We start from the raw sequence: 26072 nt of genomic DNA on the forward strand, positions 1-26072 counted from the left end.
TTATTTAAAGACTCATCCCTCCCATATATATTTTTGGTCAAGTTGGAACAATGAAAGTCATGGAAATTGCCCTTACATAATAGATAGTTGTTACTTGGAATAAAAATCCTGGGGATAGTAATAAATTCAGGAGCACCAGACAATCTATGTGGAAGAAAGCATGTCCTAAAATACAGTTTCTGGTGACCAAAAGAATTAGCCCAAAGATACAAGAACATGAATATCCAAAGATCTATGTGACAAGTTCAAATGAAATTGAAAACTAAAGTACTGAAATACTGACTGTGTAAACACTCCTCAACCAGCTCTAAGGACAGAGGCTCCTATTTCCCTCCAGTGTGTCTTTAGGCCCTGGAGTCCTAGTGAGAGCCTCCCAGCTCTCAGTTCGCACAGCCTTTGCATTACTGAGCATCTCATTCTCAGGGCTGCAGAAGGCTCAGCTATTGGCTTTATGTTCCTCCCCACTTATTCCTCCTCCTCTTCTCCCTCTTTTTCTTCCTCCTCCTCCTCCTCCTCTTCCTCCTCTTCCTCTTCAGTCCCTTCTGGAAACTTCTCTAACTCTGAAGGCTCTGCTTCAGAAGGCAGCTCTGACTTATCATAGGCAAGCATGATGCATATGGTTATAAAGAGGATTATGAGTATCAAAATGGCAGCCAGAACTATCAGCTTTAAGTTAAGTGTCAAATCATTTTCACTTTGCTCATTTAGACCCACATCTCCTGTAGGATTTTCGTTTGATGGTTGAGTGGGGGGACCACTGTCCACACTGCCTCCATTTCCTTCATTTTTGCAGTCGGGGGGTGCAAATCCAAATGAACAATGGCAGTTCCCTAAATCATTGCAAACTCCATGTCCATTACAAGATAGATCTGCAGTGCAGGAAGTGTCGGGGAAGAACGTGAAGAGCGAGTCTTGACAAAGGAAATTGTTACAAACTTTCTGGGTGCCACAGTTAGTTGCGTTCTTCACATATCCTTCATCAGCGCCTTCTGTTTCATCATCAGAAGCATCCATGCTCCAGCACCAGTCCACTGTATGAGGGACCTGGATCAGTATGTGTTTGTGTTTAATTGGTGGTAAGAAGCCTAATTCTGTACATATAAGTTTCCCACACATCGTATTTTGATCTGAACATTTGACATAAGTTCTTGGAGACTCAGAAGAAAGGCCACAGTTTCCAAACCGGTCCCCTTTGCTGTTCAGAGAGCTGTAGCATGCATCTGAGGCAGACTGTGCACCATACCCAAAAATACGTGAGCATTGAGAGCTAGGGTCCAGGCATTGACCCTTAAGACAAAAGTATAATTCATGGCATATAGAGCCATCTTGTACTCTCCTGTCCTCAGGACATACTGCAGAGGTCCCATTACAGAACTCGTCCAGGTCACATGCTCCATCAGCAGGACGACAAATCTGTCCCATCTTTTTAAATTTACATCGAGAACAGCAAGGCTCATCATTACACTGTGCACCCTCCTTAAATTTACACTTTTCATTACAACACTGGTTCCTGTCACAGGCCCTGCCACAGTCACACTCCTCGGGCTCCTCCACCACACCGTTTCCACAACGGGCAGCTCTCTGCTTGCGGCTTTGGCGCCAAGGCTTGTCAAGCAGGCAGGCCCCTCTGTGGTCGTGGAGGAAACGGTAGAAGTCGTCAGAGCTGCAGTTGCTGAAGCCACTGTCCTTGGTGATATTCTCGTGCATGAGACAGAAGTGCTTAGGGTCACAGCCGCAGGCCGGGTGGTCGTGATGGATACCCAGGTTGTGTCCCAGCTCATGGGCCATGAGCGCTGCAAACAGCAGGACATCTTCATGATGGAAGGCTTCCACAGCTGCTGCAAACACGTCTGAACAGGCACCGTCGAGAAACGCCTGGCCCTCATTCTGTCCTGGGTGATGCCCGACGATCAAGTGTGCGACATCGTGCCTGGCCCGGTCCACGAGCTTCTCCTGTCTCCAGCGGTTGAAATTCCTCAGTGTAGCCTGCAGGTCCACCGGGACCTCTATCAGGTCCCCCTCCGTCCAGATTTCCATGCCCACTAGCACCACCTCTGTGTTTAGTCCCCTAGTGAAGCTGTTGGCCAGAGCAATGATGTCCACTACTGCCTGGACCGTCTTGTTGACGTTGCTGCCCCACATCTGGAACCGCTGGTGGTTGACCACAGCAAACATCTCCACATACTTGGTGTGTGACCACAAGTCAGACAGCTCCTGCAGGTCATCGGGCTTCTTCCTGCTCCCGCGCTGCTGCCTGGTGTCCCCTGGGCTGTCTTGGGGAGTGACACTGCAGGAGACCTGAGGCTGACGTGCCACGGTGTACAGGATGTGTTCGAACCCTTTGGAAGAGAGCACGGGCTCGATGCTGTAGGAGGTTTCCTCCTTAATCAGGACGCCCCTGAGGCCTGAACAGATGTTGACGGAAACAAAGGAGCCCGGCACCCCTTCCATGTAGCCTTCATAGTGGCAGTCCTGTGAGAGGAGCGGCATCTCTTGCCCCAGGAGGCCATTGTGGTAACTGTAGACTGGGAAGATATTCACGGAGTGGTCTCCCTTTACCTTCAGGTGAAGCAGCTGCTGCTGGCCCTGCATCAGCAGCATGTAGGACGCCCTCCCTCCGGGAACTTCACTCCCCTGGACTGGCAATCTCTTGGGGATGACCGTCTCATAGGAAGAGTAATATACAGATCCTGTGTCACAGAATGTACTTGGGAGGAAAATTACTACCAAGAGCAACATGGCCACCAGCCTGACACACAAATGTTCTGGCATTTGCCCCAGCCTCAGTCCCTGCATCTGGGGAGCCCAAGACTGAAGTGCTCCCCCAACCTTATACAAAGCCACATAGGGTCTACTTGGAAGACGAGGAGGCTAAGTGTGTCACTGAGGCCATGTCTGCCATGGCCTTCTTGAATCAGTTGATGCTATGGGGCATCAACTGTGTTAAGCAGCAGCCGCAGCAGCTGCTCTCCCTGACATTGAGACCCAGTATTATCCCATCTATGCTGGGGCGTTAAGTGGTGGTTACTTCCCAGTCTGTGACCTTAGCTTGCTGGCTGGGTGTCTTCCTGGTGCCTCTGACCTCTGTGCCCTCTCAGATACCTTCCATTCTTGGTGGTTTCTTTCAGAGTCAGTTCCAGTGTCCCATCACTAAGTTCCTTTGGCAAGATGGAGAGATGTGCTGTGACAGACTATGGACTCTATAATGTGAGACTACCTTGAGAGAGGACATAACATCCCCACAGCTCTCTCAGCCATACGGAACACCCCTCCCCCACAGCTCTCCCATCCTTCCTGTTGTCAGTTGCTCAGCTAACCCCAGATGTTCCAGATCAGGGATCCTGGAGATACCTTAGGTGCACACACTCTGGTATCTGTTTTCCGACCTCTAAAGCCCTCGATCCATAGACAGGAGTGTCCTAACCCGCTCTGAGAGGGGAGACCAGGCTGTTGGATCAGGCCAGGGAGCCAACTCCCTTAGCTGTGTGTTATAGCACCAGTGGGATTAGGCTTGCAGTCCATGGGGAAGACAATAGTCACTCTTCCTAGCTCCAAATTTGGCTTTTCAGAGGCTGATGATGATTCAAAGATGATGGCATGGTACCCTCCCCATACGTGTGTTCATGTTCACAGTGGCTGGCGTCTTGAAGGCCTCACCCTCTTGATAGTCACCCTGACACATTGATCCCTTGGGGTTATGTATGGATTGTGTGTGTTTCTTTGTTTATGGGGCAGTGTTTTACTGTTTAGCTCAGGCTAGCCTGAGACCTCTTAGTCTTCTCCTGGTCCTGACATTTGGTGGGATCACACGTCTGAGACTTTCTCCTAGCCTCTATGCACAAGGGTCACATGAACTCACGCAGGTGTGCACACAGACACACAAATTAAGTTTTCACAAGATATATTTGTAAACAATATACAATAATTAATGTGGGAAGCATTTCCAGCTCTTCAAGTGTTAATTGCCATTGTATGTTGGGGATCTCATGCTTTTTGATTGACTTCGAAGAGTGGTACATTGTTTTAACAGAGGGTTCACCCACTGTGCTAACCCTAGAAGCCGTTCTCTGTTGGTGAATCTTAGCTGTTTTCCACTCCCTGTACCACACCCAGTCTCTGGGGACCACCACCTACTCTGCTCTTTAGCAAGATCAACCTTTTTCCTTTCCACAGAGGATTAGCACACATGGTGTTCCTCTAGCTGCCTGATTTATTACACTTGGCGTGACCACCAGTTCCCTCCACTTCGTAGCAAAGGAGTAGGTTGGCTGCATACCTGAGCTATCATGAACACAGCTGCAGTAGCCATGGAAGAGCAGGTCTGTCTCTGGTATAATTATTCATCTTCTTTAGAAACATAACCAATTGTGGAGCTGCTAGATCATATCGTGTTTCGTGAGAACTCTTCATAGTGTTTTCTGTAATGGCGGTGCTGGTCAAATCCACTTCAACAACGTGTGCGAATTCCCCTCACATCACATCAGCATTTGGTTTTGATCCCTGATTGGATTTCTGATGTCTCAATAACCACTGTGATTGGGCGCTGTTTCATGCATTTGTTGGCTATTTGAGTTTTTTGTTGGATAGAGTGTTTTGTCTTTTGAGACATCTCAGGATGTATCACAGATTAGCCCGGAAATAACTATGTATGCCAGGGTGTCTTCCAATTAGAAATCCCCCTGCTTTCCCCAGGGGTGGTGTCGCACGCCTTTAATCCCAGCACTCGGGAGGCACAGGCAGGTAGATTCCTGTGAGTTCGAGGCCAGCCTGGTCTACAGAGTGAGTTCCAGGACAGCCAGAGCTACACAGAGAAACCCTGTCGCAAAAAGAAAAAAGAAAAAGAAAAGAAAGAACCCCCCCCCCCCCCCCGGCTCCCTGCTTGTGCCCCCAGTGGTGGGGCTTCAGACACTCCAGCCTCTGGCGTATTTCCACGTGTCCCAGCCCCTTTCGTCACTCCACCATACTGGAAATCAAATCTCGGTTTTTGTATGTGCTGTGTAGGCATGGCCTCAGAATGGCACACACACCTGTGTCTTCTCTGGAGAAGTGTCTATGGAGTTCCTTAGCCCGTTTTAAAATTTGCATTAATTTGGTTTTAGTGTTCAACTCTATGTGATCATCCTATGTTCTCAAAATGTAAGCCCTTAGCGGATGAATGGTTTACAAGGCTCTTTTCAAGGCTCCACAGGCCGTGTCTTGCCTCTGTAGTTTGATAGATGCTTATTCTATTTTTACTTGCCTGAGACCTTGGGAAGAATTCTTAGAAAAGAAATCATTGTCTAGAGCAGTGGTTCTCAACCTTCCCAATGCTGCAACTTTTTTAATACAGTTCCTCATGTTGTGGTGACCCCCAATCATAAGATTATTTTTGTTGCTACTTCATAACTGTTATTTCACTACTGTTAGGAATTGAAGGTAAATATATCTGATATTCAGGATATCTGATATGTAACCCCTGTGAAAGGATCATTCGACCTCCAAAGAGGTCATGATCCACAGGTCGAGAATTGCTGGTTTACACCAGTGCCTTGGAGTGCTTCTCTCTTGTCATCCTGTGGCTCCGTAGCTCAGGTATTACATTTCAGCTTGTCCCTCCTTTTCCCCGTCTCTTTTTCTTTCTTCACGGGAACTCCTGTGTCCCAGACTGGCCTGAAACTCACTATGAACTTTGAAGTTGTTGTACCTCTGCCTTCCAAGTGTTAGGGTCATGGGTGTGCCACCACCACAACCAGTTTATCTGGTGCCAGGGATCAATCCCGGGCTTCATGCACGCTAGGCGAGCACTGTACCAACCGAGCCCCACCTTGGGCACTATTCAGGCTTTTGAGTCATTCTGAGTTGATTTCTGTATCTGTTTAGAGGGTATAAAACAGCTTTATTCTTTCGCATATGTTTACCCAATTTTGCCAACAGTGTTTATGGATGGGACTGTCTTTTCTGCTAGATGGTCTTGGCGCCTCTGCCAGATGTCATGCTGATGGCCTGAAAGCAGTATTTTTATGACTGCTCAGCCTGCTGCCCCTTGTCATGTGCTAACCAGAACAAAGCCCCAAAGAAGGAATCTTGTGGGTGTTGAACCGTGTGCGTTAACTTTGTGTGTGGTTCTCTGTCTGTTTGTCTATGTACCTATTTTTATGCTGGTTCCTTGCATTTTTTTTTGAAACAAGGTCTCTTATAGCTTAGGCTGGCCTAGAAGTTGCTATATATCTGAGGATGACCTTGAATTCCTGATTCTCTTTTCTTCACAACCTGAGAGCTGAGATTAGACACACATCACCACACTCCGTTTTCTTTTTTCTTTTCTTTTTTTTTTTTGGTTTTTCGAGACAGGGTTTCTCTGTGTAGCTTTGCGCCTTTCCTGGAACTCGCTTTGGAGACCAGGCTGGCCTCGAACTCACAGAGATCCGCCTGCCTCTGCCTCCCGAGTGCTGGGATTAAAGGCGTGTGCCACTACCGCCCGACTGACACACTCAGTTTTCTTTGTTAGCTCTTCAGCTAATTCTTTGACAGTTTCATGGATGAATATAATATTCTGGTGACACTCACCCTCTTTTACCCTCTCCCCACCCCACAACTCCCCACCCACACCCTCTGCCAACAGGTCCTCATCCTACTTTCATGTCCTTCTTGTTTTGTGACCCAGACCCACTAGGTTTAACCAGGGCCTGTCATGTGGGCACGGATGAAATGCTGTCCACGAAGCGTAGGTAGCTCATCAGTGGCTCCAACACTGAAGACAGTGACTTCCTCTCTTCCCACAGCCATGAGCTCCGCTGGACTGGGTGGGCCACCCAAGCCCCTCCCCCATCTATAATTGAATGTCAACTCGCTCAGATTTGTTCAGACTCTCTGTGGGTAACTCCAGCTAGTGTGAGTTCATGAGGGCTCGAACCGTGTCGCGGCGCTCCTCTCTACCATTCGGGCTCTTACGTTCTTTCCGCCCCTTTTTCTGTGCTATGTCAGGATCCTCGGAGGGGTGATACCAGGTCCATTTAGTCCTCAGCACCATGACAGTGCGTCTCTCATTAACCATCATTTGCTGCAAAGAGAAGCTGCTTTGATCAAGGCTGAGGACAGCACTTATCTATGAATGCAAGCATAGGTTTGTCAGGCACTTTACGAGCTGTCTATTCAACGAAGGTAGTAGGTTTCCTTAGGTCCTGTGACCTCCCCACCCATCGACTTTTGACTAGGTCCACTGAACTGGCATGATCTTACTCCTCCGGAGCATGCATCAGATCTAATCTGAAGTCAGTTGGTTACCCGCCAAACAGTGAGCTTGTTGAGTTGATACTGTAGCTTGTTGAGTTGATACTGTAGCATGCCAGGTCTGAAGCTGGGGAAGACCACTGCTGACTTTTCTCCTTGTTTTGGTTACTATGATAAAACACCATGATCTTATAGAAGGAAGGGTTTATGTGGGGTTTATAGTACCAGCGGGATCCAAGCCCATCACCATGACAGTGGGGAAATGTTGCAGCAAGCACCCAGCATGGCAGCATAAAAAGCTGAAAACTCACATCTCAAACCACAAGCAGGAAAGAGAGAGCAAGCTAGATATGGCAGGAGGCTTTTAAAACATCAAAGCCAAGCCAGGTGGTGGGGGCACACATCTTTGATCTGAGCACTCCGGTGTCAGAGGCAGATAGATGTCTGTGAGTTCAAGGCCAGCCTGGTATACAGAGCGAGTTCCAGGACAGCCAGGATTGTCACACATAGAAACCCTGTCTCAAGCAACAAACAAACAAACAACAACAACAATAACAATAATAAAAGAAAACATCAAAGCTTGCCTACAATGGCATATTTCCTCCAGCAAGTCCGGCCATCAACTGGAATCCCAAGTATTCAAATGCCTGAACTGCAGAGGGACATTTCATTCAAGACACAACAGTCCCGCAACTGCCTGCAGAGCAACTTATAACACTATGAAAGGAAGTTTCTAGCTAAACTGGAGCGTGGTTTCTCTGTATCATGAAACCAAGATGTGTGATGTCTTCAGTAACAGGGTCTCACCCTCCAGTCCTGGCGGGAACCCATAGCGACAGCATGACCTGTATGGTTTGGGGCTTCTGGGGACTTCCTGGCCAACATTCCTGGAGAGGTGTTATTCTCTGGTAGGATTGAACCCAGGGCTTCCTGCATGCTCGGCAACCATTCTATCAGCTGAGCCGCTTCCCAGTCTGCTCCCTCGGTTACCATGACAGTTGAATGACAGACCTTTTCGTTGTTGCTTCGGCTCAGTATTGGTTTTGGATATCCTGTTTTTGCTTGTTGTTGTTGTTTTTTGTGGAGGGGGGACTTTTTTACCCTCGGTGTGTGCCAACCTGTATAAATTTTAGAATTTTTTCTATTTCAGAAGGAGTCAGCAATAATTTTTTTTTTTTTTAGAAATTGCATTACATTTATAGATCATTCTTTTAGATTTTTAAATTGTATCTGTATGAGCATTTTGCCCACAGGTATATGGACACCACATTAGGTCTCCCCAGTTCTCTGGTCCTTCTGAGAGCGGCGCCTCCTTCAGCACCCGGGGAGAGCTGGTGGCGCAGTTGCAGAGCAAGGCTTCTCTCTCTCGGGTGTTTCTGAAGGGAAGAGTACTGAAGTGGCCATGCAGTTGACACCAGAAGGATTCAGATATGCAGAGTGGAAGGGTTGCTTCTGCTGGCTTCTCATGAACTACTGGGGTGCTTGGGAGGCCTTGGGATGGGCCACACGTGGCTCACAAGCAGCAGCAGTGACTGCCGTGTAGGCAGGGCCCCTCGTTGCCTTTGGTCCTCTACCCCCATCTAGGGTAGAGTTATGGATGGTAGAGTAGTGTGAGTCGATAGGAGACCCACAGGGAGTCCAGACAGTGGGGAAACAGTTCACAGTCTGGGCCAGCTGCACCATGTGGGTCTCTGGCACAGCAATGGAAAAACCCAAGATCATTTGGGTTAAGGGGATGAAACATGGGTCTGTGGCTGCCTTGGAAGAGAGCAAGGGTGGGGTCAGTAGGTCAGAAAGGGGGTGGAAGTGGGGTGTGGCAACAGGGATGCCCAGTGGTTTACCTGCAGAGCCAGAATGGGGAGGCAGGCTGCAGCAGTGGTGGAAAGTAGAGGCGTCCCAGCCCAGGCTGGGCCTAGGAGGTGGGTCCATACACACCAGGAACCCTGTGGCCAGTGTGTTGTGGGAAGCAGAGTTGATGCTGGGTCATTGGAGCTCCCGCAGAAGCCTGTTCTCAGAACATGGAGCATGTCTTCTGGATAGCAGCTGACACCAGAGTCCTGGGAGTCAACAGAGAACTTGCTCATGAAAGTGAAGTATGGTTCCTAGGTGCTGAGATGGGAGCAAAGCTAGGCTGTGGGAAACTCAAGGGCCTCTTCCCTCAGTCCATGGCAGTGTCAATCATCAGGGCACACCGTCAGGCTGCTCCACAGGAAGAGTAACTGTGGCCTCTTCTTGGGCATTTTCTTGCCACTTACCTCTTTAGAAGCCCTCTTCTCTTTCCCAGTCACCGAAGTAGACAGGCCTAAGTGCCACTGGCCTGCACCCATGCACAAAGCCAGGATGGGCTCTTGTGCTCCTGCAGTTTCTGTGGTGTCTGTTATGATGTCTGGTTGAGCTAATACTTTGCCAGGGCCTGTTTACGGTTTCAGAAACCCAGCCCTTCCACCCAGGACTCTTCTACATTGTTTTCTTCTGGGCTTAGCTTTTCCGGCTCTGATCTTTAATATTGCTTCTACCAGTTTTGGGTTTGGCTCTTTGTGGCTTTTCGAAATCTGAGTGTAATAGGCTGTTGATGTTGGGACTCTGTGTCTGTGGGAATTGATTGCTGGAAGCAGTCTTCTCAGTTTTGTTTTCTTTTAGCTGTGAATTCACATGCAGGATGCATTTGATTGTATACATCCTCTTGATTTCTCCAATCAGTTGGTCATGTCGGTGCATCCTATTCTGTTCCAGGTACTTGTATACTATCCATCCTTGTTGATGTGTGTTTTATCCTTCCATCATCTGAGAAGATGAACATGGTTGAGGATGGTAGCAGATTTTTTTTTTTTTTTTTTTTTGCTATTCAAGACAGGGTTTCTCTGTGTATCTCTGGCTGTCTTGGAACTCACTCTGTAGACCAGGCTGGCCTTGAACTCAGATCTGTCTGTTTCTGCCTCCCAAGTGCTAAGACAAAAGGCGTGGGCCACCACCACATGGCTATGATTTTATATTTTAAAATTTTTAAAGTTATTTTTCTTTTATTTGAGGTTCTTTCCTTTTACCTGGTTGAGCCATGGTACCCATTTTTTCTGCTTTGCTGAGTACCCCAGGCCAGCTGGCTCAGCTTCTGGGTGATCCCCTTGTCTCCATCTCCCATCTTGCTGGAAGAATGCTGGGTTACAGATACAGCCACCACATCTAGCTTTCTAATGTGCAGTCTGTGGATCAGACTCAGGTCATCAGGCTTGTGTGGCAAGCCTTTTACTCACTGGGCCATCTTATTGGCTTTTTAAGATTTCTCGAGACTTGGGGGGGAGGGGGTGGCACACACCTTTAATCCCAGCACTCAGGAGGCAGAGGCAGACAGATCTCTAAATTCAAGGCATCTTGGTCTACAGAGTGAGCTCCAGGACAGCCAGGGCTACACAGAGAAAGACCTTGACTCAAAAAACAAACAAAATGATTTTTATTTCTCTCTCTCTCTCTCTCTCTCTCTCTCTCTCTCTCTCTCTCTCTCTCTCTCTCTCTCTCTCTCTCTCTCTCTCTCTCTCTCGTTCCTTTATTTTTTGAGACAGGGTTTCTCTGTGTAGCCCTGGCTGTCCTGGAGCTCACTTTGTAGACCAGTCTGGCCTCGAACTCACTGAGATCTGCCTGCCTCTGCCTCCTGAGTGCTAAGATTAAAGGTGTGTGCCACCACCGCCTGGCACAAAACGATTTCTTGAGACTTGCTTTTGAAATTTTTAATTATGTCCATGGTGTACATGTCTGTGAGTGCACATGTCCATGGAGGCCAGAAGAGTGTCTGCTACCCTAAAGGTGGAATTACAGGCAGTTGTGGGCTGCCCGACTTGAGTGCTGGGTACTGAACTCAGGTCCTTTACAAGTGTGGTGTGTGCGCTTAACTACTGAGCCAACTCAACAGGCCTCTGAGATTTGATTTTGAACCTAAGGTTTATCTTAGAGAATGTCCCATGTGCTGATAGAAATAATGTGTGCCCTTTGGCTCTTGGAGGAAGCGCTCTGTAGAGTTTTCCAGGACATTTGTCCTACAGTGTGGTTAAACAGATGTTTCTTTGTTGATTTTCATTGTGGATGATATATCAAAGTAAGTAGGGTATTGAATTCTTTTCTCCTAGCTCTCATAGTATTTGCCATTTGTATCTGAGTGGTTCCATAATAGGTGCATATGTATTTATAATTCCTATATTTCCTTGATGAATTTAGGCTGGCCTCATATTATGTAGCTAAGGATGACCTTGAACTTCTAATCCTCCTTGTACAGCCAAATAGCTGGGGTTACAGATGTGCACCCCAACGTCTAATTTGTATAGTGCTGGGGATTGAACCCTAGGCAAGCAGTCTGTGAACTGAGTCATGCCCAGAGTGCTCATGAGTTTTTCACGTTCGTGTTTTCCTGATGGCGATGATCTCTTGTTGAGTGTAGAACTCTTTGGCTGTTCCTTTCCAGATTTTTATAGGAGTTACCAAGCAGTGCTGAATTCCCCAAGCTTCGGCTCACTTGTGAAAACCTTTCTCTTTCAGCTCTGAAGGATCATTTTTGCAGGGTGTAGTAGCTTTTTACTACATTTTTACTTTATACGTCTGAGTGTTTCTATATATGTAGGCACTGGGATTTGAACCTGGGTCCTCTGTAGGAGCCGCCAGTGCTCTTTGCCAATAAGCTGTGTCTCCATCCCAGGGCATGGTGATTTGGTTGGCAGGTTTTCTCCCTGGACTATGGTTTTTGCCGTAGTTGGCTACATGGCAGGCAGCTCTCTTTCTGTGTGGGTTTCACCCTACTGTTTTAAGATCCTATATTATGCTTTTGACCTTGAACTGTTACTTATAATATTTATATCCTTGGTTGCTTTTCTCATTTCTCTGTATCATCGGTCTGTATTCTCCTGTATCTAAGTTTCCTTAAGATTGTTCTTTTGAATTATCCTCCATGAATTTGCCGAGTGGTTTTTAAGCTGGCATCTTTCTGGAGCAGTGGTACTCACTATTGGAGCATTGTGGTTCCTTTCTTGATACTCATGTCACTACACCGATGTGTGTGCACGGGATGGGACCTCTTCTGAGGTGTGGATGAGATAGAGGGTGTCAGGAGCTTTGGGTATCAGACTTCAAAAATGTTGATGCTGAGATTTCTTCAGCTTTGGTCATTGTCAGTAGGTGAGGGCCTGGGGAGACCAGCAGTTATGCAGCTTGGTGACCTCCAGCTCTGTGGCTGAGTATGGATGGCACTTGGTCTCATGGTGATGGCCACCTCAGTGGTACCAGATGGAGACAGTTTGTTCAGGACAGAGATAAGGCTGATGTCTGTGGTACAAGTAGGCATGACCTATAAGCCAAAGCACATGAAGCAGACCTGTTCAGCTACTCCAGGAAAGTGCAGGAGGTGCAGGTGACTCTGGCCACAGGAAGGGGAGGATCCTCTCCTTCCCGTGGATGGACACAGGTGCTATAAGGTGTGTAGCACCAGGAACTGCTGACTTGAGGTTCTGTGTGACAAAGAGGACCGCCTCTAGATCCTTTGGGGGTGATTACAGATAGTCATGGGTTTGTAGTGCTCAAGCTGCTGCCTGGTCCCAAGGGAAAATCGTAAGTACTCAGGGTTTGGGCACTAAAGTCTCGGTCTCAGTTCTGTGAGGACCTCCCCTGTGAGGAGGAGTGAGTGTGAGTGCAAACAGTACTGGAACATAGAACTATACAATTTGAAGTCCTAGAGCACAGGGCATATATAGCAATGTACCTAGGTTACACAGAACAGTTCGGATGTGACTAAGGCTGTGTCATTGGTATTCATGATCCTGGAGCTACGGGATGTAGATGGGAACCTCCTCGTCCCTAGAGACAAGCTAGGCTGGGATGCAGTTAGTCCCAAGAAGACCTTCCCTAGTATACATAAGATATGCGCAGGTAGCACTAGCTTTTTTTTTTTTTTTTTTTTTTTTGGTTTTTCGAGACAGGGTTTCTCTGTGTAGCTTTGCGCCTGTCCTGGAACTCACTTGGTAGCCCAGGCTGGCCTCGAACTCACAGAGATCCGCCTGGCTCTGCCTCCCGAGTGCTGGGATTAAAGGTATGTGCCACCACCGCCCGGCAGCACTAGCTTTTAAAGGACTGATAATTGCTTCTAGGGCTGCAGGATGCACTTGGTACCACCTTGAGGACGAGCACAGGTCACACTGGGCATCTTGGGTGACAAGTGGCATCAGCAGCCACAGTCCTAAGGTCAGGTTGGAGAGAGCACCTTCCTTTTCTGGGTGAATGCAGGTATTGCCAGAGGCTGGGACCCCAGGTAGCCATACCCTGGAGCTGTAGGATGTTCCGGGAACTTCCTCAGGGACCAGTACTTATGGGAAAGGAGCAAAGTGTGTGAAGCTAGGCTTCAGTCTCTAGTAGCTGAAGTCCCAAGGCTGTGGGTGGGTTAGGGCCATGGCAGCAGTGGTTCCAGTCTGCAGAGCTCCGAGTCCGGCGGTCTTCTGCCTCAGTGTTTCCCACATGGGCACGTAGAGCACATTTACTGCAAGGTACATTTTGAAGATGTGTAGATTTGAGGGAGTGAGTAAACTGGAATGATACAGGCACCTGTTTCACCCAGTAATTAACACTGTAAGTCCCTCAGAACCACACCTGTACACCTGGGAATGTCTGAACCCTTCCCACGGTGCCCAGTCATGCTCTTTGTAATGGGGTTTTGTCACATTCGTAGTTTTGCTTTCTAGTTACACAATTAGAACATCAATTCATGTGCCTGTCTGGATTTTATACAAACACATGTAATAAACTCTACATTTAGCTTCTTTCATCCACATTCTAAGTTGTCATCATGTTACTGCATGAAACCATGGCTCATTCCTGTCTCATCTCTATGCTAATATTTCTCTATAGGAGTCCCTTACAACTCTCTGATGAATCCTTCTAGTTTGGGCAATACTATAAGCAATGCTGTGGACATTACTAATGATATACATGACAAATGTACATAGTCTCTGGGAAATTATATATATTTTTATAATATATATAAAATCTGGGAAATTTTCCATATATATATATATATATATATATATATATATATATGGAAGGGAAATGCTAGCTCATGAGATAGGCAAATTGTAAATCTTAATAGAATGTGACAAACTATTTCAACATGATACTCTCATACTCTGCAAACAGTGTGGATGTTTCTAATATTGTACATTCTCAGTATTGGTTATCAGCCTTACCTTTTGAGATATGTGATTTTTCTCTGCATATCCCTGGAGACGAGTGAGGCTGGACATTTTTTTTTAATGCCGAATGCCATTTATTGAAGGAGGGAGGAGGTCTTAAATACAGGCTTACAGAACAATGGGAGGGCAAGGCCGGACATCTTTAAGAACGCTTATTTTACTGGGCATGTTGGTGCACACCTATATTCCCAGCACTCAAGAGATGGATCAGTAGTTCAAGGCCAGTCTCAATTCCATTGTGAGTTCAAATTGAGTCTAGGCTACATGGACCCTGTCTCCAAAAACAAAAGAAAGCTCTAAAGGTTGATGCACACCTTTAGTCCTGGCACTGGGGAGGCGGAGGCAAGTGGATTTCTTGTAGTTTGAGGCCAGCCTGGTCTACATAGTGAGTTTCAGGACAGCCAGGGTTGCATATGATACCTTATCTCAAGAAACAAACAAAAAATTTAAAAAGCTGTGAATTAGGGCTAGAAAGATGGTTTGGCGGTTAAGGACTAATGGAATTTTCCCTGGGACCAACCCTGAGAAGATTCCTCCCAGAGTCCTGGGGAATATGCTATGTCCGGCTTGGGGTTATCTGAGGGAAAAGAATCTATGTACACCGTACATAGATCTCTGTCCGTTTACTTTATTCTTCTATGACAAAATTGTATCTATACAGCTTCAGTTCCGTCCTGAGTCTCAGTTCCTCTCTGTACCTACTTCTCCTGATCCTCACAGCCCTAGTCATAACTAAGACCTTATGCCTTTGACTTCATCTTTGTCCTCTGTTCCTTCAACCTCCATCTTTCCTGGCTCTGAGAAAACTCTACAAGAGATCTATCTGCCTTACCATCTACAGAATCTCTGCCTTTCTCTTCTCTCCGGCCATGCAGCTCTGTCTACCATCTACAGAAAACTGCCTTGTTCTTCCTCTCCTCACCACACAACTCTGCTCCGGCCAGGAATCCTGCCCCACCCTTCACTCCGCCAGGATATGCAAAAACCTCCTTTGTTCTGAGTCAATAGCTCTGGAATACCATTTTCCTGTCTGGGGAGGGGAGGTCTGAGCTTCCTTTGCACAAGAAACAAAGCTATGCATCTACATCCTGCTTGTCTCTTAGGCCCTGAAGGGGTGTTAGTTACCTAGTGGATCTGCATCTGAGAATCTGTTTGCCAATATGGTCTAGCAGTATATAGGCCCACAAGAATTTCATAGCAGAAGACAGCTGAAATATTAAAAGCTAAATAACACCAAATGTTCCATGATAAATGACTTCCTCTAGAAAAATGCCTTGAAATTTCTAGGTATAGCCTTAATAAACAGCTGAATCTCTATATTATATTCTTGTGGCTCACAAGAAAGGACACTGGCTGCTCTTGCAGGATCCAGGTTCAATTCTAAGTACCCATGGGGTGACTCACAACTGTCTGTAATCCCAATTCCAAGGGATCTAACTCCCTCTTCTGGCCTCTGCAGGTAGGCACCAAGCATAAGGCAGATGTGATGCACAGACAAGCAGGCAAAACACCCATTCACACCTAAAAAAAGAAAAAGCGTGAAGAAAGCCCACTAATGGGCTTGTCATAAGGATTCACCCTAAGCCAGATCATGCTGCTGGAGTGTACAAGCACATGACAGATCACACAAGCAATCTAGTCCTCTTTATGGATCCGTCAATGGCATTTAAAAGTTCATTGGTGATCTAATTTCTATTTAAGAACCACACTGGCTGCTAGGTAGACTACAGGGTGGAAGTGGAAACCAGTTCATTGCCCATGGGTGCTGATGCTGAGCTGCCCAGTACTGGAAGATTTGGGAGACACCACATTCTAGATCTGTAGCTGAGAGCATATGCTGATGGACTGGGCTTCTGCAGGAAACCTCTTCAGAACTTTCTTGTGGTCCCTAGGATAATGCTCTCCCATACTGGATACTCTCCATCCTCTTTCCAGAATCTTCCTCGTTTCAGCAACATGTACACAGACATCCCTTCTCTAGCAAGGCAGTGTCAGCCAGCCCCAGAGCTCTCAAAATACACATCTCTGGCTAGCATCACCTTACTACATAGTGTACGCACCCACTGTGTGTTAGTAGGTATCTCATACTAAACACAGCCAAGCCTAGGCTGGCCACACTCATCCCCACCCCAGTAATGGCTGCTGCTGCTTGAGCTGTTGAAGGTACAGCCGGTTGAGTCCATATTCCCAGCTGTGTTGCTCTCACCCTATCGGCAAATCCTTTTACCTTGGTAAGGTGTTGTCATTTTATTTGGGCATTAAAATGTACCTGGAGCAGTGATTCTCAACCTTCCTAAAGTTGTGACCCCTTAATACAGTTCCTCATGTTGTGGTGACCCCAACCTTACAATTATTTTGTTGCTACTTCATAACTCTAACTTTGCTACCTTTACAATGTGGAGACTGTTAGTTACGCTGGCGTGCTGCTCCTCGTGGCTGGTCGCCGCCCGCAGCGGCCATGCCGGCAGAGGAGCGTGCTGATTGAAAGAATCACAGCCAAGGTTACCTTTTTAGAGCTTTATTGGGGGGGGGGGGGGAGGGGGAGAGAGAGAGAGAGAGAGAGAGAGAGAGAGAGAGAGAGAGGTGTTTGTAGAGGGGGGGCTGACAGGAGGAAGGAGTGCAAAGGAGAGGAGACAGAGAGCGCACAGAGGGCCCACCCGCTTTTTAGGCTGGGACGCCGCCGTTGAAGGCTGATGACGTAATTAAGGACCGAATCCTGACAGAGACCCACAGAGGTTTCCTAGTGAGAACTTACTCAGGGTCCGAGAATCTGGGCTTGCTTTACCCAGCAGGGCTGCATAAGAGGATGAGTTGGCCATGGGCTGTGGTTACCAGGTGTTTGGAAGGGGCTACACTTGGCTGTGTGGTGTGCTTTGATCTAGCAAGTGGGAGGTCTTTTGCCCCGCCCCTTGTCATTGTTTTAAAAAGCCCTTTTGAAGAGACAAAAAGGGCCATTGGGTTTTAACCCAGGTCCTCCCGAAGCTATCCTGTTTCTGTCTGTCTAATATTTTCTTTTCTCTTTTTTCTTTTTGTTTTTTTTTTTGAGAGAGGGTCTCTCTGTGTAGCTTTGGAGCCTGACCTGGAACTCACTTTGTAGACCAGGCTGGCCTTGAACTCACAGAGATCTGCCTGCCTCTTCCTCCTGAGTGCTGGGATTAAAGGCATTCACCACCACAGCGTGACTCTTATCTAATTTCTTATCCCTCTCTCCTCCTCCTAAGAACCCTTGAAGAGGTGGGAGCTGGCCTCTCCCATTACAAATTGTAATGTAAATATCTGATATGCAGGGTAGCTGACATGTGAAAGGGTCATTTGACCCCCAGGTTGAGAACTGCTGCTAGGACCTAGATCTAACTACCTGTGGACCAGCATCTTCACTTGCAAAACAAAGCAAGACTTGCTACAGTTCTCTAACACAATGAATTACAATTTTCCCCTCTTTGGTTTTCTGAGACAGGGTTTCTCTGTGTAGCTTTGCGCCTTTCCTGGAACTCACTCTGTAGCCCAGGCTACAGATCCACCTGGCTCTGCCTCCCAAGTGCTGGGATTAAAGGCGTGCACCACCACCGCCCGGCCACAAATTTTTATTGTAAGTGTTTTACTCTGTAGTCCAAGCTGGCCTTGCATTTGTGGCAGTTCTCCTGCCTCAGCCTCCTAGTGCTGAAATTACAGGCAGGAGACATCATACTTGATTGCGGACTGAATCTAGGGCATTGCATGTGCTAGGCAAGAAGACTACCATTGACTTAATTCACAGTGAGTGACCAGTTTCAAGATACTTGTATACTGATTACACTGTGAAGGAAGTTCTGGATAGAATTCAACATCTACTTGAGAAAGAAGGTATAGTCTGGGCAATCAGACTTATCAAATGTTCTTCCTCTGTATTGAAGCGAAAGGCTCATAGCACATAGAATGTAGGCCGTTGGGTTAAACTTGGGGGTACAGTTCCCACTACTTGCTCCTCTTGCCTGTTTCCTGGGAGCTGGGGAGATTAAAACAGTGACCATGGTGTCTAACCTTGTGTCATATGGAACAAATTGTACTTTTGTGCTAGCTCTGTCTCCCAGAGGAAACAACCTCCATATTGAAGTCCAGGCAGACTGTCAGTCCACAGGACATTAGATGTCAGGCTGGAGCTGGAGAGACGCTCAGTGGTTACAGAACTTCAGAACCAGCTGCCCTTCCAGAGGACCCAGGGTCAGCTCCTAGCACTCACGCGACAGCTCACTGTCTGTGATTCTAGTTGCACAGGAACCAACACTCTCCTCTGGCTTCCTTGGGTACTAGGAACACAACTTGTGCACATACATATACGCAGGCAAATATTCATACATATAAAAATAAATCTTTTTTTTTTTTTTCTTTTTCAAGACAGGGTTTCTCTGTGTAGCCTTGGTGTTCTGGAACTCACTCTGTAGACCAGGCTGTCCTCAAACTCACAGAGATCCACCTGGCTCTGCCTCCCAAGTGCTGGGATTAAAGGTGTGCGCCACCACTGCCCAGCTAATACATCTTTTTTTATAATCAAATTCAATAGAAAAACTGAGAAATCAAATAGAAAAATTAGATGTTGCTATTATGAGCTCAGCACTGCTAGGAGCTCTGTGCTGAGGCTGTTTCCTGTGCCCAAGTACTTACTGGGTACCTGAGGTCTAGCCTTGTCCAAAAAGCCTTAAAACTAAAGATCCCAAAGTATGAGGATGACTAGTCTGGAATGATGTCATGTGAGGAGGAAAAGGCCTTATTCATATTTATTTAAAATCACCTCTATTTTATGAACAGTGGCTGACAGGGCAAGTTAGAACATTCAGATCCCATCCAAACATTCATGATAGAACAGCAGTTGTCACTGAGGAGAGCACCATAGTACAGATAACATTATTACACTAGATAGTGCAAGTGCAGCGTGCCCCGAAAACCATGTAGTCAGTCCAAATTGTCCTGCAGACACAAGACATCATCAATAGCAACAATCCATGTGAAGTTCTCAAAACTTCAATAGCGTGAAGGTTATCTCCTTCCCTGGCCTGAGGATTCTGTGGAAGACTCCGATGAACTCCCTGGGGTTAGTATCGCTTCTAGTACTTCAGACCAGAGGTAGGCGATCAGCATCAGAACACACAGTAAAAGGATAAGAAATATAGGGACCACGAGCATCACTACCTTCATGTTTATGTCATCCTCGTCTGACCTCAGCTTTCCACGGTCACCAAATGTAAAGATACTCAAGTTTCGATTATCTGGCTTCCCAACAGGACCACTGTCCACACTTCCCCCATTCCCTGGGCTGCTGCAGTCAGGAGGAGCAAAACCGTCATCGCAATGACAGTGCCTGAAGTTGTTGCACACGCCTTTCCCATGACACATTTTCTCTGGTTCACAGTCGTACTGGAGCACCGTGTGATCAGTGCAATAGTAATCCATGCAGACTTTGTTTGGGGCACAGTAAGTGCCACCCTGCACATCTCCAAAATCAGGGACATCAGTAGTGTTATAGGCATCCATGCTCCAGCACCAGTCATCTCCATAAGGAACCTGGAGGAGTGTATGTAGGGGTTTGACTTGAGGCAAGTAACTAACATCTGTACATACTAGTTTCCCACAAAATACATCCTCATCGGAACATGTTTCGTACCCTAAGTTAGCCTCGGTGTGATAGCCACAGTTTCCAAAGCGGTTCCCCTTGGTGTTCATTAAAATGTAACAGTCGTCGGGGGCTGATCTTGCAGGATACCCATATATCTTTGTGCACTGCTTATCAGGGTTCTTACACCAACCCTCAGAGCAGTAATAAATCCTATCACACAGTGTGCCATCCTGTTTGTAGCTGTCTGCAGGGCATTCGTGAGAACTGCCGTCACAGTACTCAGGCAGGTCACACACATCCTCAACAGGACGACACAAGACCCCTTTCTTTCTGAAGTTACATTTGTAGCAGCAGAGTCCATCACTACACTGTGCACCGTCCTTCAGTGTACATGTTGCCTCACAGCATGGGTGATGGTCACAAGCAGAACCACAGTCACACTCCTCGGGCTCCTCCACCACACCGTTTCCACAACGGGCAGCTCTCTGCTTGCGGCTTTGGCGCCAAGGCTTGTCAAGCAGACAGGCCCCTCTGTGGTCATGGAGGAAACGGTAGAAGTCGTCAGAGCTGCAGTTGCTGAAGCCACTGTCCTTGGTGATATTCTCGTGCATGAGACAGAAGTGCTTAGGGTCACAGCCGCAGGCCGGGTGGTCGTGATGGATACCCAGGTTGTGTCCCAGCTCATGGGCCATGAGCGCTGCAAACAGCAGGACATCTTCATGATGGAAGGCTTCCACAGCTGCTGCAAACACGTCTGAACAGGCACCGTCGAGAAACGCCTGGCCCTCATTCTGTCCTGGGTGATGCCCGACGATCAAGTGTGCGACATCGTGCCTGGCCCGGTCCACGAGCTTCTCCTGTCTCCAGCGGTTGAAATTCCTCAGTGTAGCCTGCAGGTCCACCGGGACCTCTATCGGGTCCCCCTCTGTCCAGATTTCCATGCCCACTAACACCACCTCTGTGTTTAGTCCCCTAGTGAAGCTGTTGGCCAGAGCAATGATGTCCACTACTGCCTGGACCGTCTTGTTGACGTTGCTGCCCCACATCTGGAACCGCTGGTGGTTGACCACAGCAAACATCTCCACATACTTGGTGTGTGACCACAAGTCAGACAGCTCCTGCAGGTCATCGGGCTTCTTCCTGCTCCCGCGCTGCTGCCTGGTGTCCCCTGGGCTGTCTTGGGGAGTGACACTGCAGGAGACCTGAGGCTGATGTGCCACGGTGTACAGGATGTGTTCGAACCCTTTGGAAGAGAGCACGGGCTCGATGCTGTAGGAGGTTTCCTCCTTAATCAGGACGCCCCTGAGGCCTGAACAGATGTTGACGGAAACAAAGGAGCCCGGCACCCCTTCCATGTAGCCTTCATAGTGGCAGTCCTGTGAGAGGAGCGGCATCTCTTGCCCCAGGAGGCCATTGTGGTAACTGTAGACTGGGAAGATATTCACGGAGTGGTCTCCCTTTACCTTCAGGTGAAGCAGCTGCTGCTGGCCCTGCATCAGCAGCATGTAGGACGCCCTCCCTCCGGGAACTTCACTCCCCTGGACTGGCAATCTCTTGGGGATGACCGTCTCATAGGAAGAGTAATATACAGGTCCTGTGTCACAGAATGAACTTGGGAGAAAAATTAGTAGCACCAAGATCCCTACTCTGACAGATGGGTGCCCTGGCACTAGTCTCAGCCCCAAGGTCAACTGCTGGGCAGCCCAGATGTGAGGTGTTATCTTAGCTTCCTTTAAGGGCACTTGCGTTATCTGCAGAGAAGACAGAATGGAGGCAATCCCTCGCACTGATGCTGCCGCTGACATGGCCCCAAGAAACCGTTGGTAATGTAGGATCTCTGTCCATCGGTGGCAGACCTCCCCGATAGGCAGGTCTTTCCCTGACTCTGATCTGTGCTTGTCCCTTATGGGGTGCTGTCCATCTTGATTCCTACAGCCTTCGGCTGCCTCTCTCTGTTCTTCTCCTGGGCCTCAGTGGTTATATACAGCATAGGGACTCCTTTCAAGGGGAAGAGCTTCAGTGTTGCTTACGTTCCTTTGACGTTCATTGAGGTGAGCCCTGCAGTCTGCAATGGCTCAGCCAGTTCTGTAAGTCAGATCACCTTTCATCCTCCCCAGACTGTGGATAGGACATCTGTTAACCTGTTCATTCAGGCCCAACATTCTGGCAGGGCTGCGGGGGAGGGGTCAGAGTGTCTCGGGGTTCTCTGAACAATGAAGAGTTCTCTGTTGTCCTGCCCTTCCTCATCCTTACAGTGGTCATGCTCACTGATGGTTAGTTCTCTTTCATTTATCCGTGAGTGCTCTATTCCTTTGATTCAGGCCAACAGTATTCGGATGTTCTACTTTCCTTGTCCTTTGTGTGTACCCAGTGAATTTTGACATTTTATATCTGCTTCAAACCTGACCCTCCTCGAGGGACTGCTTCTAAGGCATATGTGTTCAATGATCTTTTTTTTTAACCACAGAAATATATTAGAGCCTGGAATCTAAGTTAATCCTCCCAATGGCCTCATCACAAAAAGAAAAGGGGTAAACAGACGGTGACTCTCTTTTCAACAGTGAGCAAAATGAAAAGGCAATCTGGAAAAACCCTTCAATTCCACACTGGTCTCTGACTACGGGGGCTTGTATTGTCTGTGTAAATGCCATGCTTGAGTTTCACGATAATGTTCTTGGTGTATTTAACACTATGCATTTAGAAGGATACAGAACGCCGGGCGGTGGTGGCGCATGCCTTTAATCCCAGCACTCGGGAGGCAGAGGCAGGCGGATCTCTGTGAGTTCGAGGCCGGCCTGGTCTACAAAGTGAGTTCCAGGAAAGGCGCAAAACTACAGAGAAACCCTGTCTTGAAAAACCAAAGGGAAAAAAAAAGGATACAGAAGTGTGCGTGTGTGTACACATCCCTTCCCCCATGTCTTCACTCCCCTGCATATTCTAAGGTGAAGAGAAAACGACATCTTGTCCATGGCCTAAAAGTCATTGAAAACTGTAAGTCAAATATTTATAACATACAGGGTATAACTACATGTAACACGTGAAAATGGAGAAATACCCTGCTTGTTTCAGGAGGTGGTCGACCCCTGAATCTCAACACTTAGGAGGCAGAGACAGGAAGATCACAAGTTCAAGGCCAGCGTGCTCTCCGAATGAGTTCTGAGCTAGCCAGGGATACAAACCAAGACCTTGTCTCAAAAAAAAAAAAAAGGCACCATCTTAGATATCAAGAGTAACCCATCGCGATGCCTGCCCTCAGCGATGCCTAGCTCCTATCAGATGGCCTCAGGATCCGGCAAGAAAAGGCACACTCACTGCTCGCGCTGACTTGAGAACTGACAGGAAAGTGAGTGGGTCCTCGGCTGCACTGCCTATGTGACTCAGAACCTCTTCCGAGTACCTGTTCTGGCCATGATCCAAGTACTCCACTGCTTCCCTGTGTGAGAGCTACCAAACACAAGAAAGGGCAAGTCACGAGGTGAACCAAGGATCAGTAATGGAAGAACAGTCTTCTTTCTGAATTTAAAAATATGTAATCATAATGAAATATCCAATTTTCCAGTTCCCAAATTGAAACATACATCCTGACACACAAGAGCTAATTAAAAATCTTTCGACTTCTTCACCAACGATACATTCTATTCTTTCAAGTTGTTCATTCTCACATGTGTAAAGAGCATAATTCTCGGAAGAACAAAGCAAGCCTTAAGATGACGTTTCAAAAAAAAAAAAAAAAATTTCTGCTGGGCGGTGGTGGCACACACCTTTAATCCCAGCACTCGGGAGGCAGAGGCAGGCAGATCGGTGTTAGTTTGAGGCCAGCCTGGGCTACAAAGTGAGTTCCAGGACAGCTTTTGACTGTTAGAGAAACCTTGTCTTGAAAAACCCAAAATAAATAAGGAAATGAATACATTTCTGAGAGGCATTTTCCTGTGGCCACACAGTGTATGAGCCAGAAAGACACTGCTCTCCAGTGAGCAGATGTAACTGTGGTAAGACATTCTCCATCTGAGTGACAAGCAATGGTCTTACTGAGCAGGGTCAGGGATGATGTAGCAAGCTGGAGACTGTCATTGCCTGACAGGAGCTGTTCCTGTAATGTTTCCACAGATATCAGGCAATAAATTACCAAGAAAAGGTTTAACTTCCAGCTAGGTGTAGATTTTGTATTACTAGCAAAACTGACTCATGTTAAAACATAATTTACCACTGGCCTAGGAATATACAAAGGAAACTCAGCTCTAGTGCAGAGTCTCTTGGGAACTGCTGTTTGGGAGAATTTTGTCTAGGGTCGGACTGACTTTTGAGTGACAACAGGGGCATCTCTATGGTTTTTACAGACATCCAACGTGTCTCATCTGGACAAACATAGATATGGATTTCATTATGGCATTAGGTGAATTCAGCCTGAAGCCACTGAAACATAGGCAAGCCATGCTCAGACAAAAGCAACCGTCAAGATGTATGTTCTTTCCAGTCCCGTCCACAATTCACCACACTGAGGGGGGAAAAACATCCTAAGCTTTCAGAAGTCGCCCAGATGATAAATTTCTAAGATAATTAGTAGAGTCAGTGTGCCAGCATGTTCCTCTAAAGAAAAGACTAACAACTAACTTCTGTCTCCACGGGAACACTGGACAGGTGTGCTGGATGCCTTTGGACACTCAAGAGCAAGTAGTCTCCCTGATGATTTGGAACAGGTTCACTGAAGAACAACATGCCCTTATGCCAACTCTCAGCTACATCTTTCTGGCCAGAAATTTTGCTTAAAATTGTCTCTGATGCCTAACCCCGAGATCTGGCTATCCTGGGAAGTATCCCCACTTCTCACCACAGCACCAGCCATGCAGGAGCAAGGATGTGCTTCCCACTGCAGTCTCCAAGGACACTGCTGCCTTTATCACAGCCCTAGTCAGTGACGTCCTCCTGAACACTGAAGACGCTCAGAAGCTAGAAAATAACAAAACCCCATGGAATCCATTTTTTTTTTTTTTTTTTTTTTTTGGTTTTTCGAGACAGGGTTTCTCCGTGTAGCTTTGCGCCTTTCCTGGAACTCACTTGGTAGCCCAGGCTGGCCTCGAACTCACAGAGATCCGCCTGGCTCTGCCTCCCGAGTGCTGGGATTAAAGGCGTGCGCCACCACCGCCCGGCGGAATCCATTTTGATGGAAGAGGATGAGACAAAACTGAATGACTGAGATGGAGGACTTGTCCTACCTGTGAGCTCCTCTGGGTGCCAGCAAAGGCAATCACCCAAAACAGCTCTAAAAGCTACCACTACCACAGGGGCTGGGTGGGCCTATGTACAAAACAGTAACAAAGCAAAACATGCTTTCTGGGCCATAATTATGCTTCCTGAGATTGAAGGATACTGAAGGAAGTACACGCAGCCAGGAGGAGGTCAGTAAATCTAGGCAGAACCACTACTTATGGACAGCCTTAAGAAAAACAACTAAGCCGGGCGGGCTCCTTTACCTGCCCCAAACAAATGTCGTTAATACTTCATTATAAAGAAACTGGTCTTTCTTGACAGTGTCCTCTTACAAGACTCAACTATCCTATGTGGGTAAGGACAGGAAGTGAGCTTTCTTTTCTTTTCTTTTTTTTTTTTTAAAGGAAAACAGTTAAGTGTTAGGAAACTCTGAACCTAAATCTATATAGCAACATTAAGCAACGAGGAAATGAAATTATGATTTATTAATTTACATAAAAATTACTTTTTACATTAAGGACTAATTTCTCCGATTGTTAAAAACAGTTTGAAGCTTTTACTACTGGGGCTCATGGGGACCGGTCTGCTCTTCGATCACTTGCTTCACAACCTCTGCCAGCTTCAGTCGGTCTACTTTATCTGTGAATCCACGACCTGGAACTCAAGAGAGAACGAGGTCAGTTTCCAACTCTTCACATGGCCAGAGGCAGCAGCATACTTCACCAGCCAGAATTGGCCCACTGTCCAGAAGCAGTTCAGATCCTCCATTTTCAAGCAGCGACTGAGTAGTTTCACAAGCCACAAAACCAGAGATCACTGGTACAACCGACAAGGCACTCAGACCCAAG

The 26072-nt window shown here is 47.2% G+C and overlaps 4 protein-coding genes across 10 annotated transcripts in view; 1 reads left to right on the plus strand and 3 right to left on the minus strand.

The window, feature by feature from the left end:
• The window catches only part of Tmem116 (transmembrane protein 116), a 98244-nt gene that overhangs the window by 44801 nt on the left and 27371 nt on the right, over nucleotides 1–26072 (plus strand). The gene's annotated exons all lie outside the window — the stretch shown is intronic.
• LOC128120973 (disintegrin and metalloproteinase domain-containing protein 1b-like) lies at nucleotides 255–4713 on the minus strand. Its single transcript, XM_052755252.1, has one exon. The coding sequence runs from the start codon at nucleotides 2794–2796 to the stop codon at nucleotides 466–468; it is 2331 nt and encodes a 776-aa protein (XP_052611212.1). The 5' UTR covers nucleotides 2797–4713; the 3' UTR covers nucleotides 255–465.
• Nucleotides 19153–24985, minus strand: LOC128120972 (disintegrin and metalloproteinase domain-containing protein 1a-like). Its single transcript, XM_052755251.1, has one exon. The coding sequence runs from the start codon at nucleotides 21819–21821 to the stop codon at nucleotides 19440–19442; it is 2382 nt and encodes a 793-aa protein (XP_052611211.1). The 5' UTR covers nucleotides 21822–24985; the 3' UTR covers nucleotides 19153–19439.
• Mapkapk5 (MAPK activated protein kinase 5) overlaps nucleotides 25691–26072 on the minus strand; it is a 28206-nt gene continuing 27824 nt past the window's right edge. For 3 of the 6 annotated variants that reach the window (XM_052755264.1, XM_052755262.1, XM_052755259.1), the window contains one exon: nucleotides 25691–25878. In XM_052755264.1, coding sequence (XP_052611224.1) covers nucleotides 25784–25878 — 95 coding nt within the window. In that variant the 3' untranslated portion in view covers nucleotides 25691–25783. Of the gene's footprint in view, nucleotides 25885–26072 lie in introns of all 6 variants that reach the window. The other 3 variants (XM_052755260.1, XM_052755258.1, XM_052755263.1) reach the window with 1 other exon arrangement.

Source organism: Peromyscus californicus, unplaced genomic scaffold, assembly GCF_007827085.1.
Source record: "Peromyscus californicus insignis strain IS unplaced genomic scaffold, ASM782708v3 Scaffold_2__1_contigs__length_46816999, whole genome shotgun sequence".
NCBI classification, from domain to species: Eukaryota; Metazoa; Chordata; class Mammalia; order Rodentia; family Cricetidae; genus Peromyscus; species Peromyscus californicus.

What these genes read in the sequence shown, in the direction of transcription:
- LOC128120972 (XM_052755251.1), bottom strand. Translation starts at nt 21,821, where the DNA reads ATGTCAGCGGCAGCATCAGTGCGAGGGATTGCCTCCATTCTGTCTTCT.
- LOC128120973 (XM_052755252.1), bottom strand. Translation starts at nt 2,796, where the DNA reads ATGCAGGGACTGAGGCTGGGGCAAATGCCAGAACATTTGTGTGTCAGG.